General features: G+C 36.9%; 1 protein-coding gene across 3 annotated transcripts in view; it reads right to left on the reverse strand.

Moving 5' to 3' along the window:
* TENT2 (terminal nucleotidyltransferase 2) overlaps positions 1-20,493 on the reverse strand; it is a 40,318-nt gene that overhangs the window by 17,042 nt on the left and 2,783 nt on the right. For all 3 annotated transcript variants that reach the window (XM_085214574.1, XM_085214575.1, XM_085214573.1), the window contains 8 exons: positions 20,144-20,260; positions 17,742-17,985; positions 16,694-16,808; positions 16,483-16,574; positions 15,532-15,598; positions 8,218-8,287; positions 5,820-5,896; positions 1,963-2,091 (listed from right to left, as the gene is read on the reverse strand). In XM_085214574.1, coding sequence (XP_085070700.1) covers positions 1,963-2,091; positions 5,820-5,896; positions 8,218-8,287; positions 15,532-15,598; positions 16,483-16,574; positions 16,694-16,808; positions 17,742-17,985; positions 20,144-20,260 — 911 coding nt within the window. The remainder of the gene's footprint in view (positions 1-1,962; positions 2,092-5,819; positions 5,897-8,217; positions 8,288-15,531; positions 15,599-16,482; positions 16,575-16,693; positions 16,809-17,741; positions 17,986-20,143; positions 20,261-20,493) is intronic.

The raw sequence follows: 20,493 nt of genomic DNA on the forward strand, positions 1-20,493 counted from the left end.
TGTGTAGTATGATCTTGAAACTAATAAATAGTTGGCTACTCACTCTACAGCAAGCATCTTTCATTCCAGGCCACATAAGCTGTCAGATGAACTAAACACTCCATTTTTCTAATGGATTAACAAAAAAACAAGTTTAACAAAGCAAAGTGCATGATTTTGCACTGAGTTGAAGTAAACTCAGACATATATACAGGCTGGGAGAAGAACTCTTTAACGACAGCCCTGCTGAGAAGGACTTAGGGGTCCTGGTCAATGAAAAACTTATTATGAACCAGCAGCATGCGCTTGCAGCCAAGAAGGCCAATGGTATCTTACCTTCCATCAGAAGAGGGGTGGCCACCAAGGACAGGGAGGTGATTGTCCCCCCCTACTCTACTCTCATGAGGACCCATTGGAGTACTATATCTAAAGCTGAGGCCCCCAACAAAGGAAGGATGTGGAGCTGCTGGAAAGGGTCCAGAGGAGGGTCATGAAGACGATCCGAGGGCTGGAGCACCTCTCCTGTGAGGACAGGCTGAAGAAACTGGGCTTGTTCAGCCCAGAAAAAAAGAAGGCTGTGGGGAGAACTCACTGTGGCCTTCCATTATTTAAAGGGACTTTGTGAACGTGAGGGAAATAATTTTTTACAAGGGTAGATAGTGATAGAACAAGAGGGAATCGTTTTAAATGAAAGGGGATTTACCTTAGATGTTAGGAAAGTTTCGTTTTTTTTTTTTTTTTACTAAGCGAGGGGTATTGCAACAGGTTGCCCAAAGAAGATGTAGATGCCTCATCCCTGAAGGTCAGTTGCATGGGGCCCTGGGCACTCTAATCTAGTACTTGATTTAGCGCTTTAAATCCTGCCTTTGGCAGGGGAGTTGGAATTTGATGATCCTTCAGGTCCTTTTCAGCCCAAGCCCTTCTATGATTCATATGATTCAAAAATGGGAAAAATAAAAATCAAAATAAAAAAAACCTACACAAACTAACAGAAAAAAAATGTTGAAATGAGTGGCAAGAACTATTAGTATATTTTAAAAAATTGAAACAGAGAAAATTAAACAGCAAAACATAAAGTCTGTGTGTGAACTGACAAGAATTTAGAAAATAGTTCTACAGGTTTGTTACGCATATGATGGGCTCTTCAGTGGTTTCTTGCCTTCCTTTGTGAAATTATTTATCTCACAATAAGCAATGAAGAAACTCATACTGAGTTAAATAACTTCTTGTGTGATTCCTTAAGTCTTCAGCAGTAATTGCAAACTGCAAAATTACAAATGTGGTCCTCTAGTGACAGATAGGGATGGGGGAAAGCTTTTTTCAAACTATTCCTCAGGAACCTTTTTAGACTGTATGGCTTTCTTGAATTCTCAGCAGGGGTCCTCAGGTAAAGCTCTCCTGCTCCAAATAGATGTTGAATATTTCAACATACTGTAGACACAAGAAAAAGATTCTGCCCCTTGAACTTAAATATCCCAAGTTCTAATGGTCTTCAACATCAGTCACTTTACAAAAGGAAAGTCCACATAAGAGCAAAGTCTAACCACATGGTCCATCCCCTCCACATTCAGTCTTTTGCACATGAGAACAAGAAAAAACACTCCCTCAGTATTTGTCTCAAATTTGCTTGAAAGTTCCCAAAATTTAAAAAGCAACTGTTATTTTCAAGCTTAGCCCTTTTCAACACAGGCACATTTTTCAAGAACTAGACCTTGAGTTTATTTTAAACAGTGTCCTGCAAACTCTGTGTTCGTTTTTTTTTTTTCTTCTTTTTTTCTTTTTAAAGCTGATAGCCACCGCCAGAGAGTAGGTCCACTTTTTACATCAAACCACACCATCTGGAAAATTAAGTAAAATCACCTCTTTTTCAGACTTTTCTATGTGGAAGATGACTTCTGCCAGTGTTTAACTTTTTTTGAAGAGGAAAGCTACACAAATATAAACTTCAAAAATGAGAGTTTTAACATGCAAAAACATACTTACTCTGTAAATAGTGCAAAACCATCAATACAAGACTATAGCTGCTTAAAGTACCACGGCTGGCATCATTTATGTCATGAAAACTCGCCCACTTCTTAACAACCAGTACTAATGGACGAACACGTTTCTCAACTGTAAATAAAACAAATACTTCTCAAAAAAAGCACATTCAGCTAGGCAACAATTAGTCAATTTTTGTTCCTTCTTGATCAACATGATACCATTCTTGCATTCTAAGGTTACTTTCTGCAAACTTTTAATAGAACATACTTAATCATTATACAACTTCTATCAATCTTACAAAAGTCACAAAAAATATCTGCATTTGAAAAGCAGTAATTTGAGGAGTAAGACTACAGATACCTAGCCAGCATAACTCTTGCAATGTAACTTGCAGCTAATACAAAACTGGATGCACCAGTCAGCAAAGCAACGTTGCATTCTCAGTTCTCTCCAGTATATTATATAAATTCCCTGAATTAACTTGCTATCAGGACAGACCAAATGTAAATGTTTTAAATTTATATGATGTAAACTTTGAGGGTAGGGAAAATAATTCTTATGATCGGTAGAGAATAAGATTATGTTTAAGTATTTTTGGGGGTTTATGAAAACAGTAATCATGCGCTCAAATCCTAATTTTGTAATTTGCCTTGGTTTAAGTAGGTTTCTTTTCTACACAAATGCATACAGCATGAGGAACAAGAAAGAGGATTCATAAGCCTTGCCTCAGTTCCAGAGCTACGACACAACTGGCAAGACTTGGTGGAAAGAGTCCTGGGATGTCTGTCAGAGCAGATAGTCCTGGGCTTTTTAAGAGGGAGAGTCAGGAAGGGTTAGGTGGGATGGTGCTGTGTGTAACAGAGAGGCTAAGCTGTATGGTGCATGCCATTGGCAATGACACAGCTGAGAGCCTCTGTTGCTGTGAGAGTATACTACATAGGTCATCCAGACAAAAGGACAACACTGGTGTATTACTCTATAAGAAATAAAGGGGTATCTCTAGATCAGCTGCCCTCGCCCTTACAGGTGACTTCAACTTCATTGATGTTAACAAGAAGTACCACACATTTGCTACGAACAGGATCAAGAAATTCTGAAAGCACACTGATGATAACTTCATAGAGGTACTATAGGGAGCCTACTAGGAAAGATGTCCTGCTAGATTTGATTCTTGTAAAGAGAAGACAAAGTGTTGCTAGTCACTTTGGTGATAGTGGACATAAAATAGCTGAGTTCAAAATCATTGAAAAGGGACAGTAAAAGTTCATGGCCCTAAACTGGAGCATATGAAATTCAGCACCAACATGCAAAGGAACTTCTTCACAATGAAGGTGATGGAGCATTGGAACACGCTACCCAGGGGTGTTGTGGATTCTCCTTCTCTGGAGATACTTAAGAACTGCCTGGATGTCTACCTGTGCAGCCTGCTGCAGCGGGCCTGCTTTGCAAGGGGGCTGGACTAAATGGTCTCTGGAGGTCTCTTCCAACCCCTACAATTCTGTGATTTATTCATAGATATGAGGAGAATAGACTAAATTAGTTATGCTGGCCTTCCATAAGAGGCCACCTAGGCAGAATGAAAGAAAAGTTGTGGCACTAGGATTCCTTTCACTGCTTTTTAACATCTAGATTCTTATCTGCCATATAACAATTTGTGGGAAATTTGCAGCAGAAGCTAAAAACAACTATATCAACATTTGATATAAAACCTCACCCATAGCCATGAATTGAAAATGTTATCCTACTCTTTTAAAACCCAGAATTAAGTTCCTTTCTGGACAAAGATGTATAAAGAAATTATACTTAGTATCTTATCCTGAGCAAGAGATAGACCCTCATAATAAAATGAATATGGAACACTAAAATGACTCTCTTTGAAATCTTAAAGGTAATTTCTACTGATAGCTTCCTACACCTGCAACTCCCTTGCAACGAATATCTTGAGTACTGTGTTCAGTACTGGGCTCTGCAGTTCAAGAAAGACGGAACTACTGGAGAGAGTCCAGTGAAAGGCCATAAAGATGATCAGGGTCTCGGAGAGACCCGGGACTGGTCTCTGGAAAGAAAGTCTGAGAAGGGATCTTATCAGTGCTTATAAATACGTAAAGGGCAGGAGGCAAGTGGATGGGGCCAGGCTCTTCAGTGGTGCCAATGACAAAACAAGGGGCAATGGGCACAGTTCTACATGAACAAGAGAGAAAAACTTATTTACTGTGAGGGTGACAGAGCAGGGAAACCAGCTGCCCAGCCTCTTTCTCTGGAGATATTCAAAACCCACAGGGACACCTTCCCTACTCTAGGGAACCTGCTTTAGCAGTATGTTGAAGTAGATGATCTCCAGAGATCCTTTCCACCCCCTATGATTCTGTGATTCTATAATTAGCCCGAAGTCTGCTTCTTAAGTATGGATCTACTAAAAAAATACTGTGGTTCCAAGTTTGAAAAGCTTAGTTTAGTAGATTTGCATTACTTCTCATTAAGAAGTCTGCTTCATAATCCTCCTCTGAAACACAAAAGCCTGAGAGGAGACAACCCATATTATTTTGGGGTGAGTTTAAGAACTGAAGCAGTATTTTATATTTTTCCAAAGAAAAGACTCTATAAGAACATAGATCTACAGCTAGCTATCAGCCACACACACTGATTAGCAACTGTCAGGAAACAAAACAGAGGTAACGTTACAATGATGTGTTTGACACTGATCCCCTCCCCCTCCCTCCTTATCTACAGAAAACTTCAAGTCTTGTAACAGATATGTGGGCCTTAGTATGAAGAATCTTTGTTACCTTCTGAGTACTACTATATTCAATTAGAAACATACCTAGCTGATACATTGGTTTAATCCAGGCATGTCCAACCCAGGCATGGCCCACAGACGGCCTAATGTGGCTGGCAGTGTGGCCCTCCCAATGCCCCTCACTACAGAAGTGACAGTTCTTCAGCACAGAGTGGCCCTAGGCATGCACCTATCACTCAGCAACAACCAAACCAATAGTGCACTTTTAACACTATCATCTGAAACCAGAGCACGGGGATGGCAGTGCTGACTCAAGTGATGGCAAATAATTGCATGCATTTTGATTCACTGGCTAAATATGGTGCTGCGAACAGTGAAGAATATGTAGGCATGCTTTCCATTTCAATAAAGGGGTTTGAAAATAGGTTTTGAGATTGCAAAGAAAACTGATTCATGTTTGTGACACCATTTTCAGTTGACATAAATAGATTATCTACGAATTTTCAAATGGAATGTATATAATTGCAATCAGATATTCAACTTAAAAATCTCATCACATCTCTTCACCTTTTGTAAGACTTCTCTTACCAGAGGGAAAAATCCTTTGCTTTGCAACCACACCTTATCCATGTCATTGCTTTTCAGCAGTACACACATTTGTGAACAACTGTCAAGGATCCTTCATCAAGGATGAAGCACAGGAAGAGTAAAATTTCAGCAAAGATCTCTGATGAACATTTTGTGGGCTCACTAAGAATTGTAGCCACTTCCACTAAACCAGACTGATGCATTAGTTTTAGAAAAACAAGTTCAAATATTCCACTAGTTTTCTGTTTTTGTTCTCTTTTCATTACTTTTAAGAAAAAATATTTAAAAACAAAATGCTTTGTTTTTAGGAACAATATTGTACGTTTTTTTTTGTCAGAAGGTTGGACTTAAACTCAGGGTTTAATCCATGCATTTAAAGTGAGAAAGAAATTTAGCTTAAATCTAATTAATGTAGCTAATTTGGTAATTTTATATAGTTCCTTACTGAACTAAGTTTTCATAGTCTATCAATACCAAAATAAAACTAAGTATGTTAAGTTTATAGAAACAAGGAAATAAATTAAAAACTTACCGCTTGCATAGGTTCTCAGAAGGAATGTATTTCTTATTCCTACAATATTATTTACATTCAAGTCAAACTCCACACAGCTGTTAGGAAAAATTAAAAAATCAATAATCATAGTACTAATTTCAAAATATTTATTATCAACCAAGTAGCAGAGATGGAAAAATGAACCCTTAAGATAACTATACTGTAGAAGCCTCCCAAACAGTACAAGTTGCAGAGTTTGATTCTTACTCCAGTTTTGTCTAGAGTAGTTGAATTACTTATAGACTTCAATTGCATAATCAAATACGGCTGTATTTATGGAGAATATATGTAGATACAAATGTAGAACAGTTTAACATATAATTGTTGGAATTCTAACAAATCTTTCTCCCAAACAGAATTCCAGCACATGATTTACCATGGACACATTTGATGCTAGTAAGCATTCTCCAACATATTCATTCAGCAGATCATGCCAGTGAACTGAAAAGGATATGCAACTGGAAGAAGTAAAAATGTAAGAATCTCTTTGTTGCAATGATGACTAGGAATAATCGGCAAGCATTTTGAAATGAATATTCTTTACTAGTAAATAGTGCATGTTATTTGAAAAAATAGTGGAAAAAAATAAATATGGATCATAACTATTTCAGAGAACACAATTTCTAATAACTGTTTCATTTTTTTTGTTTTTAACGATATAATGAGGCAACAAGCATTACCTGCTTGTTCAACAATGAAATTTGAACTTCATACTGCCTACACACATTAACTACCCACAGTACTGAAAAACTATGAGGGTTGCTCCTAAAGTAATGCCTCTTGTTTTATTATGCTGGCCTGTAACATAGAAGGTTGTCAGTGGTATGGCAGTAGAGATTGAACCTTTCCACCAATATTCCACTACATTTTGTTGCCATGCGGCAGATGGCAGCAAAGCAGCAGTCTGACAAAATGGCACCTGACATGAAAACTCATATAAAGCAAAGGTGTGTCACTCTATTTCTTAATGTAAAAATGGCATGCACTGACAGGCATTGACACTTGCTGAACTTCTATGGTGATCAAACAGTGGATGAGAGCACAGTGAGGTGGTGAGTGATGCATTTCAGCAGCAATGACAGCAGATCACCTCCAGCGCTGCAGATTTTTTTCAATAGGGGCATGCAGACTCTTGTTCATCGCTGGCAAGAATGCATAACTAACGGTGGTGACTATGCTGAAAAATAATGTTTGTCAAGCATAACTTCCTCTTTGTGAATGCACACTCACTATTCCTCATGATTTTCTTCCATTTCATATGCCTGGGAATGGTTTGAAGGATAACCTCTTTCATCACCTTTCAGGGACTGGGTCCTTCTTCTTGCCCTTCCTGAACATACGACCAGCATTTGCTTTCCTCTGTTTTTCAGGTACTTATGTCAGTTGGTACAATCATGCAAAAATTATAGAGTGGCCTCACAGTCACATCTCCCAGCACCATCAGCACTTGTGAGTGCATGCTATCAGAGCCCATGGATAGCACAAGGGGAATGGTTTTAAAGTCAATGCGCTAAAGTCAAATTCCATTTGGGCTTTTAAATTTACTAACTTCATCACTGGATGCTCAGACAGTGTCTCTGTTTTTCTTCCATGTTACCAATCATTGCTTCCATGCTCTGTAGGCTTTCTTTCTCAATGTTACATACTTACTGTATCTGATAAAAACTACATTGCTCCCTATTCTAGTATATTCCTTTTGGTTACTTATTTTCATTGTGTTCATAACAAATACAAAACCAGTAAGAGAATACATAACACATCCACTTCACTCCAATTACTTCCCCTTCATAAAAAAAAAGGCCATGAAACTAGTACGTAACACCATGAATCAAACACGTAACACTACGTTTTGTTTAAACACAAAATACTTTCTAGAAGAGGGAAGATTGTTTTCTTGATTTAAAATATTTTCTCCCTTTTAGAAGACTATGCCATTGCAAGAAACTGAAGATTGTTTTAGTATTGTTTGTATACTGTAAAAAGCTGTGAACTGGCCCTTAAGTAGCTCAATAGTTTAGCTGTTTCCACAGAAAGAAAAATTATTTTCACAACAGTTTACTTCCTATCTTTTTTTCCCCTGTTACAATGCATCTGTCAACTGGAATCCCCAGTACACAAATGGCCCGTAGAAATACACAATGTCCTGCTATTATTATCATCATGTCACAGAAATGAAACAGGAACCCCGTCAGAAGAGAGTTTTGGATCATCAAGGAATTGCCCTGCCACTGCATGCTAGCTGTACATATCTGCAATACAACTATAGCACAACATAAACAACAATAACAAAAGATTGTAATAGGCTAACTTAGATAGAGAGCACACAGACTATTTTCCCTTGTAAAATCCAAGAAACGAAGCTGAACAAAGTACTTGCCTGACTTTATCCCTGAACTTCACTATTGGCACTTTTGCTCGAATCAGCTGAGGTCGCTCAATGTAACTTGCTGAAAGAGAGAAATATTTAGTTAAGTTTCATGCAAGATGCCTAAAAAAAAAAAAAAAAAAAGCTCCTGGAGTCAAACTGAGTGATCTATAGCAAACAGAAACTTACTACATTTAACAAAAATATCCTCAGAAGGGTACTGTTAAATTAGATAACATTTAGCAAACTGCTGTGAAAGTGCAATCTAGGAAAGAGTATAAAAATGCACTAAACATTAGAAGAAAACAATAGCTCAAAAATTTTCGGCAGGAAATACTTTCAAGAAATTTGAACATAAGAAATGCCAGTCTAAAGTGCCTTCACCAAGAAGTACTTACATTATTCAGGATTTCTATTACCATTACAGATCAAAAAAAAGGGCGTGAGAACACACCTATATATATATACCTATATACCACACACCCAGATAGCTAAGCCCAGCACAATGTTACAGCAAGTGGGACATGATCAGCTGCATAGTTTTTACTGATTAAAAAAAACAGTGTAAGTAGTGCACCTTTTCTGTGCAGATAATGCTCAAATTTTAAGTGAAAATCTGTTTCTTTGGTCAGCAGAGTAAATACCAAGAAACACTTATCCCAGTGAATTAACCCTGGAAACAGGGAATGTGATTTGCAGCTAAGATGTCACTTTCAAACAAAGATAGAGTAAGTTCAATTTACATTTTGCTTTAAAGGAGATAGGATATACCTTAAGTACACATCACAGGATTGCACCTCAGATGATTATCCTCAAAGTATCAACACCTGAAACCAAACACATGAAACCCTGCCAGATGCATCCAGTGCTACCAAGTGCATCTTTGCACTTCACTACCCAAAAGTGCTGTATCAGTCATGTTATCTGCCATTTACCAGTTCTCAGTATCTCAGACTACTCTTAACGTTTGCCACAATCCTAAATACAAAATGTCCACAAGATGACAATGGAAAATAAAGAAAAAATGAGTCTGTAGTTTAAATGGCATGTGCTTGGGCAAGAATCACAGTTTGACTCATTTCTTATGTTGCAAAATATAGGTCATTTGAATTTGACTATAGTTAACTTTAGTCATTTTCTACTTGTTTCTGTAAGTTAACCTCAAATTAGCACTCGTAAGTGTGAAAAAGATAGTAGTGCAGGTTAAAGATAAACCTCAGTAAAGAAAGCCAATGTTCACTTTTTGGGAAACAAGTTTCTATCAGTTTGGATAGTTACTTTGATTGAATATTGTCATCTCTATTGTGCTTGGATCGTATGTTCAAGTGAAACTCTTCAGGACTTTCTAAAAGTGTTTTATTGATATGCTGCTCGGACAGATACGACGAAGTAATCCTTTACTTGTATCTGAATGCGTATATGATCCCAAGCAACACATAGATAGACACACACACACACACACACCCCTCTACCTTCAACACATATCCAGAGAGAGAGAAAAGAAAAGTCAATCTTACTACCTTATTATAAATGAAGAACTTTACAGCTGGTTCTGTGGTCTATCTTCACTAGACATACAATGCAGTACAACTTACAGTAATGTGTCTATTTCTACCTGTACCTGATGACATTCAAATACCTCTCCACAACTCACCAGAACTTTCTGAACTCAAAGCTATGGAATCCTGTCTCCTTTCTTTGCCAGATTTATGATAAAGAACCTGACATATGGTGTGCGGGAAACAACTGTTAGTATCTATATGCATGTCACATCAATTTAACTTTCCTCACTTACAGTCCTTCTCAAGAGCCTGTCAGGTATTAACGGGATTGTTGTAGTGGAAACCCATTTCCAAACATACTTGTCTACAAGTACCTTCCAACACTAGGTCTAGTGCCAAATTATTTGGCTAAGAAAAATAAAAACAATCGAGTTCAATCTGTTTTCCAAGGGTAAAATAGAACAGATATTGTCAGAAGGCAGTGACCTGATGCTAACACCCTTAGTGGCTCACAATTATGACGCTGTTAGCAGAATCTCTGTTGTACATAAACAGTAGATGGTAGTAGATGAAATAAACACAGATTGAATAAACATCTTAGTATGCTATCTGATCTTGACGCTATGACCAGAAGGTATACACAAAAATCTTGTAAAGAATTCCACACGGCAACTTCAATTTTGGGCATGTAAATGAAAAGTCACAGATGCCACTTCAGGTGTAGTGAAAAAAACATAATCGATCCAATGAAGACTAAGTACTGTCATCATAAATAAAATAAACTATTCACGCAGAATTTCAGATTAAGCAATTTAATTCTATCTTTTCTTTTGCAGAATGAGTGATTAAGTGACTGTACAAAATATTAATTCCAAACATGGTACAAGCCAAAAGGATCTTTAGCATCCTACACATTCAGCCTGGTCTCATTAGTAGCTTTATACCAATGAAAGATAATGTAGATATTCTGGCACAGAAATCTGAATGCAGAGTAATGAAGTCTAGTGAACCTAGGACAGTACCATCTAGCACAGGATGAATTAATCATTCATGTCCAGAATTCTCTTTTCTTGTAAAGTGACATCTTTTTGCAAAATCATATTTTAGCTGAACAAATGTTTTCTTCCTCTTACATTAAATAATATCTTACAAACTGAATGAAAACTAGATACAAGCCCTAGAGAATTAACAGAACAAAACATTATAAACATACTGTCTACTGTCAATTTATTGTAACTGGCATATACTGATAACATCATACAATAAACATAATAATACAAAACATAATGTGTTGTATCTACTCTAAGTTATTCTAAAACCCGTTAAATTTCACCATCTCTATGATGGACTAAAAGAGGAGTGTAATTAATGACATTTGGTTTTATGGTAGGAAGTTTAGAGATGCTAAACAGTTATGAAGAATTCACCAGGGAGATGTGGCAGTGTTTCTAGGTCACATTACAGCCCTCTGTTTTATCTCATATATATAAACTATTCATGAGTGAAGCAAGGAGGTAAGAGGAAAAGTTTGAAGATCTTAATGCTAATCAGGTAGAAGCAGACAGAGAATGAAGAATGCTCTTCTTAAGACATAATGTTATTCTTTCTACATTGTGTTTGGAAAAATTAGAAAGATTTACATCCACACCATCTTTAAGTACATTATATTCTCACCTACTTGCAAAATCCTTCAAGGTCATTGATTTGAGCTCAAGTTCCCTACTAGACAACTCCTATCAGGATTATGTTCTGAAATCCTGTTCTGACCACTACTGCATTCCTTTGTAGAACTAAGAGAAAAAGTCCTTCTAATTAATTTAGACAGTAAGCATTAATGAACATAGGACAACTAAAGAGCTGTTAAAATAAATCCTGCCTAGACTGGATTAATCTAAAGAGAGTACTAAATCTGAAGTTTAATTCTTGTTCATTTGTATTATATTCTTCAATACACTGTGAAGTTATCAGCCCAAATTCCCTTTTCACATTTGTAAAAGACATCAGTTTGATCACAGAGTTCTGCACGTGAGCCAGTAGAGTAGAAATATACTCATGCAGGTACCTGAACAAACACATCTATAATAAATCTATATAGATCTTTGAAAGAGGATGTAAGGATCGCAGTAATATCTCTCTCTACTCTAGCAGAAATACAATACCTACCTTTGAGACCAACATCACATAAAATACTGAATAAATATCAGAAGCCTCCTCCTGCTTGACTATGCAACTTGACAATTCAAGAAAAGAACATATCTTTATTTCAGTCAGTATTCTAAGTGTAGTGACAACAAAGCTCTTAAATCTGATGAGTTTCTTGCTCATATTTGTTAACTTTTGCAAGCCTAAAATGAAATAAGCTGGAGTTTACATGAATGCTGAATCCTACTAGAGAACTCCTTGAGTCAAACACTCATCCAAAAATCAGAGTTCAGAACACAAAGAGTAAAAGAGATGGCCCAAAGTTCTGAAAATGGCTTACATAAAACAGGTAAGAAGCTGAGAAAAGGATGGATATAAGCTGTACAGGGAAGAACAGTATCACATACTTATTTTAGCTTTCATTTTTAAGTGTACAAGAACATTACAGTCAGGAAAAAAGAGGATGATGATAAGTACACTTAGAAAAAACTCCCAAGTTTCTATTCTATGGTAATGTAGTAAAAAACTAAAAAAAGCTTAGAATACTACCCACTTCACAAACGTTTACGAAACGCTTACAAAGAAAAAAACACCAAAAAACTTTTTAGCCCTTTAACTCTTTCACAACACCAGACTAAGAACTTAGTTTTAAAAGTACATTTCCTCCATTTCTGTGCAAATCAAGCCTGAATCCACAAATCCATAGGAGTGCCCACAAGACACCACAGAAACTAATATTGCTTTCCTAGAGGTAAAGAGAATGCATATGAATCTATTAAGTTCTGAGAGATAGCTTGGGGAAAGAAAACAAAATAACTATTCCTTTCCAAATCACACAAGCTATTCTTAAATTGTGGATGAGAATTATATTTGTTTAAATAACCTTTCATCAGAGTAACTGAAAAACCTCCTTGTACTGAACTTAAGCGCAATTGAAAAGAAGTTTGTAAGTGAATTAAATAAAATGAAAAGACATTATGCAGAAAAGCATTTTCATTTTAAGTCATGTAAACACTTCTGAACCTCATCCTACCAGCTCCATCTGCATGACACAAGATAGATGGCTAGATACGTGAACTTATGTCTACAGTGGTGTTAAAATTACAAGATGATCTAAGAGGTCTACATACCACAACTTACAGAATTAGACAGGAGCAGTAGCATCAGAGGCATTTTGTTGCTCATCTTTGAAAGAGCAATTGGATTAAATAAAGTTTACCAAAAACACGTGCAACGTAACAGAGAATTAGGAAACAATTCGAAGAGGGTAATAGAAGAAAAACTTTCAGGGACTGTTGTTTCTGTTAGCAATACACCCTAGAAAACAAACTTGTTTTTGTCTAAAACTCTCTCAAACATCTCTTGAAGAAAAAAAAAAAAAAAAAGAAAGAGACAGTGAGACAGTAATTATTTAAATGCTCCCTTCCTGGTCTCTGAAAAACAAACTAATTTATCACTGTATTTCTCAGCAACGGAAATTACTTGTACTTGCAAGTGGACCAGACTAAGCTCTGGACTACTTAAACAACCATCAGTACAAAATAGTAATAATAAGTCATTAAATAACAGATGCTTGTGCTAAGACAAACACATCTGCTCCTCAAGAAAGCTTCTGATGGACAGGTTGAAAGATCATAGAATTGCGGAATGTCAGGGATTGGAATGGACCTTGAAAGATCACCTAGTTCAATCCCCCTGCTGGAGTAGGAACACCTAGATCAGGTCACACAGGAACTCGTTCAGGAGGATTTTAAATGCCTCCAGAGAAGAGAACCCCACAACCTCTCTGGGCAGCCTACTTCTGTGTTCTGTTACCCTCACAGTAAAGAAGTTTTTTCATATTTATGTGGGACCTCCTATATTCCAGCTTACATCCACTGCCCTTCGTTCTTTTCTTGGATGTCGCTGAGAAGATCCTGGCTCCATCCTCCTCACACTCACTCCTTACATATTTAAAAACATTACTGAGGTCATCTCTATCTCCTCTCCCCCAAGCTAAAGAAACCCAGCTCCCTCAGCCTTTCCTTGTAAGGCTCCACTCCCTTAATCATCTTTGTGGCTCAGCGCTGCACTCTCTAAAGCAGTTCCCTGTCCTTCTTGAACTGAGACATCCAGAACTGGACACAACATTTCAGATGCAGTCTCACCAGAGCAGAATGGAGGGAAAGGAGAACCCCTCTCAACTAACCACACCCTTTCTAATACACACCAGGATGCCACTGGCCTTTTAGGCCATATATGCATATCTGCCTGTAAAGAAATTCTGAAGTCTGCACAGAAATTTATAGTTCCTGTTGCCATTGCAGGAGTAAGGAGTGTCATCAAAGACTGTATCAAGACTGAGAACTAGAGGGACAGTCACTGATAATAGTAAATGACAAGATTTTTAATAATTCAAGTAGTGCTATAAAACCCTAGAATAATAGAATCATTAACTTTGGTAAAGACCTCTATGATCATCTTGTCCAACCGTCCACCTACCACCAATACTGCCCACTAAACCATGTTCTTAATACAACATCTTCATGTTTCTTGAACACGTCCGCAGACGGTGACTCAAGGACCTCCCAGGGCAGCCTGTTCCAGCACCTGACCATTTTTTCAAGAAGTTTTTCCTAATACCCAACCTGCACCTCTTCTGGCTCAACCTAAGGCCATTCCCTTTCCTGTCACTAGTTATATGGGAGAAGAGGCTGACCCCCACCTCACCACAGCCTCCCTTTAGCTACTCCCCATAAGGCTTATGCTCCAGACCCCTCACAGCTCTGTTGCTCTTCTCTGAACACGCTCCAGGACCTTTGTCTTTCTTGTAACGAAGGACCCAAAACTGAACACAGTACTCAAGCTGTGGTCTCACTACAGCTGAATGAATTTAGGGAGAGGATCACCTCCTGTGCCTGCTGGCTGTATTATTTCTGAAGCAAGACAAGATGCCACTGGCTCTCTTGGCCACCTAGGCACACTGCTAGCTCACGTTGAGCCAAGTGTTGACTAACACCCCTAGGTCCTTTCCCTCTGCACAATCTTCCAGTCACTCTGCTCCAAGGCTGTAGTGTTGCAGAACTTCTTTCACGCAGGAGGCATTTACTTTTAGGTCAAGAACTACCCCATCTTCATCTGAAAGGAGCCTGAACAACTCATAAGAACCACAAATTGACTTATTCTTCCTATATGTCCTGGTACTGTTAACACTTAAATTTTCCTCTCTAGACCTCCGAGTTAACTATCTCACAGGTATCAAGACTGGAAAGAAAAAACAAACAAACTTCTACACAGCCTTCTGTGAGAGACAGCTTACTTTACAAATTCTTAAAGCACTGTCCACAGAAATGCAATGCATTCTAAAAAAGTATTAGTCCACTAACAGAAGTTTCTGAAAAGGAAATTCGCTTCCCTCATGTCTCCCTTTCCACTCCTAGTTACGCTTCATGATTCAAAAATCATCTGAGATCCTGCCCATACTTGAAGCCTACTAATTTGGGGAGCAACATTTAGGCTTTTCTATTCGCTATCTATCAGTGCCATCTCACACTGTAAGTAACGTTATTAAGTATTTTTAACTTCAAATAATACTGTGATTAGAATCTTGACAACAGAAAAGCAATTGAGATAGTTATAACCATGCATCAAAACTTCCAAAAATGCCAATAGTCTTACCACCTCACTGTAGTCTGGAACTTACAAAGTTTAGTACTGAAGAGTTTTTGGACTAAGCTGAGTATATGCCTTGCTTCAGTCTTCTGATTCACCTGAAATATAATACTGAAGTTAAAGAAAAACTCTCTCTCTAATTTAAATTCCTTATCCTTATGCAATAAGCATGTTTTACTTTTCAAATTAAGAAAAAATAAAGAGCACAGAAAACATCCATCAATTCACACAGTAAGACACAAACACATATACCAATACATTCATCATCACATGTTTAGTGCAGTAAAAGTCAGATAAAACATACTCAATTCATATCCAATATGCTAAGTAACTATTACACACCCAGATATAGAACATGAAGGGGAACCAACCCTACCCATATAAAAATGTAATTTGTTTCCTTCCTTTTCATTATGCTCCAGTTTCTTCAACATAATGCTCTAAGTGAGGTTTTTTTTGTTGTTGTTCAACCAATTCTCTCAATTAAAATTTTACTTTTACAAAACTTCTTGATATTTCGCTTATCGTAAGATCCTTCTTACGCCTGCTCACTGAAATAGGTGACTAAGAATCTAAATAATAAATGACAAAGTTGCACTTGTTAAAAGTAGTTCCTGCATCTAAAATGAATTAAGTGTTCTTTAGACAACCTTCTAAATAATCTTAGGCAACCTACTTCTGTTTTGCTCTCTCCATTTGTGAAATGAAGACAATGCTCATTTTCAGAACACTCTGTTGGGTTAAAGAGTTTATAAAGTTAACTTAGTATGTGCAACGTTACAAGACCCGCGAATCACAGCTATAATCAGTGCAAAAAGATGTTATCAAATCAAAAGAGTATTGACATTTTTCTTTCATTTTAGAAGCCAGTCTTATAAAAACACCTACATTTTTAAATGTTATTGAATAAAAAGTGTTTAAGTTATTAGAGAGTGCACCTGAACAGACTTTAACTATACACATAAAAATATATATTACTTACTGGTTCTTCTTTAACCACCAGACATAAATCCCCATCACTTGTACGAGTGCCAAATCCATTCAGAGAGGACCCAACCAAAAAGAGCCTGCTACCTGTACAAAAAGAACCACAGAATAAAACCTGATGTGACACGGCATAGCTCAGAGTAAGGAAGAATTGTGAACCTCAACAACATTCAAACCAATATTAAGTAATCAAATTCAAAACATACATGGAAAAATTCGCTGAATTTCCCTCTGGAGTTCTGATCTGCAGCGTTCTTTTCTATTCAAATCACACGTCTGTTGTTGGCATGCTTGAAACAACTCCAAAACCTGCTGACTTAACTTGACACACATTCAAAAAGATAAATGAAGTGAGCATTCTTTCTTCTTGCAATTATAAAAAAAAAAAAGAGAGAACTGCGTTTAAAAAAATGCAAGTCAGTACTGTTTGACATGATCTGTTCCATCACTTTAGTTCACTTAAATCCATCCTGAACACCTGCCCTGAAGAAATTGCTGTTGTTTTTATTTATGTATTTTAATTGTTCAGCCATTATCTTCAGCCTGTCAAGGAAAAGAAGTAAAAGACCAGGAATATCTTCTGCTGACTTAAATATCAACAGTTTGCCTACAAGTAACTAGGACAAAATGAAGTATTAAAACTGACTTATGTTGGCATCATTATTTTGCACAATGCAAACAATTAAAGAAGTGATCAAATCTCTAGTGAAAACAGATACTAAGTGATCCTCTTCATCCACCACCATTATATGCTATAACAAACAGACATGAATATTAAAATAAATCTTTTGTCATGTTGGTGCAGATAAAACATTAACAATTAACATTAACAAAGCTTTTCTTTTTTTAATTAAAGAAAGAAGAAATGAGCTTCTCTGATCCTACTAGATGATTTTATCAGAATTCTCCCTGCTCCCAAATCCTGTGACTAATCGACTCTTCTTCCTTCTTTCCTTCTCTTCCTTCCTTCCTTCCAACTTCTGCTATTTCTACAACGGACATGTAGATCTCCTCAATCAATGTTAAAAGCAAACAACTTAAGCAAACAACATGTGGATATTGAAAAATGTTTCAAATGCCTAGGATCTCAGTGGTAGCCACAGTTTTTGATACTCCTTCTAAGGACAGCTCAGCATTTGAGAGACTGTGACAATGTTAAAGAATCCTTCTGAAATTTTTTTGGCCTACCTCAGCAACACTGTATCCTGAATATGCAGAAGGTAAATGTCAAACATGGTCACAGAAAGACAATACCTTATCTTTGGCCACAGGAAGTGTTGTTTCTGTAACGTCCGGAAATGAAGCATCTTGCAATCGAGGAACACGTAAACTTAAATCTGGAACATAACACACATTGAACACTGGAGATGATACTGAAAACAAACATGCACTTTCTTCTGGTGAAGGCACTGCTTGGTTAACTACAGGTGTTTCACGGTGAGGTGAACGATATCGCTGCCGTTTGACATCATACGGAACACTCTGTTCACTTAACCTCCTAAAGAAAAAAAAGGGAAAAAAAAACATATTTTGCAAGCTTTTTTGCAAGCTTCAGCTTATGACTAAAGAGTAGTAGTTACTGCAAAAAACAAACACTAATGATTAATTACATGACTGTTTCATTACAGTGAAGTCTTTTACAGAGCAGACAGTATGTCCATCCTAAATATCGAGAAATTAACCTGAAATGAGAAGACAGAAACAAAACTGCAGAAGTGCAGCTTCCATTTAAGTGAATTGACACTACCACTTACCAAAACTACTTATACTAACCAATTGAAACTAAACGTCAAGCTTAGTTAGGCAGGACAGCTAGGACAGATGAATGTTGGTCATGCTATTTTTGTGACCATCTACTTTTTATTTTTTGTAAAATACATTTAAAAGAAATTTGCACTCAATCTGTGTAAAAGAAGTGCAATGAGGAAATTTTGTGCACCCTGAATTCTCAGAGATTAATAAAATCAGTATTGGGAAGGGGAGAAAAAAAACTCAACCAACCAACCAACTCAAATGTAGCATTTGCCAATGTAGGCCTACATTACAGACAGTAAAATGTCATCCAGGCAAAAAAAAGAACCACTTTTTTTTTGACAATTCAAACTAATAATACTAGCTAGCCATACAGGTCAAAACCTAACGTTTCATCTTCAAACACAAACTTGCAAATTTCCCCTGTAATTCACCTGTCACAGGAATTTGTCTATCTTTAAGAGACACAGTGATCTTAACAGAAAATCCCTTTGCATCTGAATTTCTATATAGAATAAACTGTACTGAAAGTTGATCGAGATTTGAATATTGTGATCTACCCACAGAAAAGTAAATACAAGGACATTCAACTTTTATGCACCTTATATTGCATATAAGCTAACTAGCACAATGGTGTACGTACTAAGTAAAAAGCCAACATGAAATCAAGCATGCTCTTATGTGTCAATGAATTAAGAAATTAATGAAACTGGAATTATTTCTTGCTGTCAGAAAAGCTGGCAGCAATGTAGTCTAGGGATCAGGACAGGTAGTATTATCAATGAAATACAAAATTCTACTGAAAAGACCTCAAATTATCCTTTCAGTTTTCAAGTGTGAGAGAAGTTCTGATAACATTCCCTATCCTCAGTTTTAAAGGAACTCACAGTGTAATGTTAAATCCAAACATGAGACTGTTTCAACAGAAATAGCTTAAGAAGAGTCAACTCGAGATCTAAGGATTAGCTACTTGACTGCAAATCTTTTAATGCGGCACAGCTTTTCAAGAGTAAAAAAGCACGCGTGCAGCAGCATGAAACCAGGAACATCTCTAGTTCACCCAATGCCTGTATGCTCAATTACAGTTAAACACTATGTTTTCATTCATAATTCCTTTCTGTCAAAAACCTGGTTGAGAAACTGCATATAATAAATAAATATGAAGAAAGATTACGAAATTTGCTCTGTATCAGATGATTCACAAAATTGTTAAAAAGTGCTAACATGTATCTACTACTATTTCAGAACTCCTAAGAAAGACAAGTAATCTTTTTCTAAAATGCCAAGAGAAAACCATGCTCACATCTGAAATTCCTTTTCCTTTTGCAGCTGAAGAAACAAAATTACCTACATTTGTTTTTTGAGAAGTAGGCAAATCGTTTCCACACAAATTGTTTCCTCATAAAAAACCCACAAAACTTAAATATGAAGTCCTAAATTCAGGCACCAAAAAACAAAACACTGCGTAATTAAGAAAAACAGAATAAACATTCACTGTTCCCACAAACACTACACAGTTTTAACTTGCAAATATACAGAAGAGAATACTCATTGACACAAATCCTCCCACAGTCAAGCATACAAAGAATATGAGCTATCAAAGTATAAAAAGAAAATGCACAAGTCACAGTTCCACAACTACTGGAAAGAAAAAAAAAAACAAACTACATGTACCGGGCCTCTTATGAGGACTAAAATACTAAACAGCATATACAAGAATTTTTTGAAGTTCCATGACATGGAGGAAAGAGGAAGGGAGGGAAGAAAATCAGTTTTGTTCAATATTCACAAACTTTCTAACTAAATTTAACTTGCACAAAAAAACTAATATTGAACAAACTTTGTCACATGCTCAGTACAACCAGAATTAATTGCACACCCATCCACTTCCCCATCCATCTTACTTTTTCCCTCGGAATGTCGGGGAAGGAGCAGGTGTGTTCACTGGACTGCCATTTCCATAAGTCAATGGTTGCGGTGTATGAGCCACTGTAGTCGCAAGGTTCCCACGCAACAAAGCCCTGGAAAGATTACAGTCTGTAACTGTTATTCACATAATGACTAAAATGACTTTTTATGAACTGCTTATTTTGCTCTGTATTATTAAGAGATGCAATGGCATCTTGCACGGTACACACAACATGGCAGAGCACTAAAACTTCTAAATCACTGCAAGAAATTATACAGCTCTGTTTACGTATCACAACTCCAATTTTTAAGTCTAATGAAGTTTAATGTTAAAAACACTAAAAAA

This window comes from Meleagris gallopavo, chromosome Z (assembly GCF_905368555.1).
Source record: "Meleagris gallopavo chromosome Z, MGAL_WU_HG_1.1, whole genome shotgun sequence".
Classification (NCBI taxonomy): domain Eukaryota; kingdom Metazoa; phylum Chordata; class Aves; order Galliformes; family Phasianidae; genus Meleagris; species Meleagris gallopavo.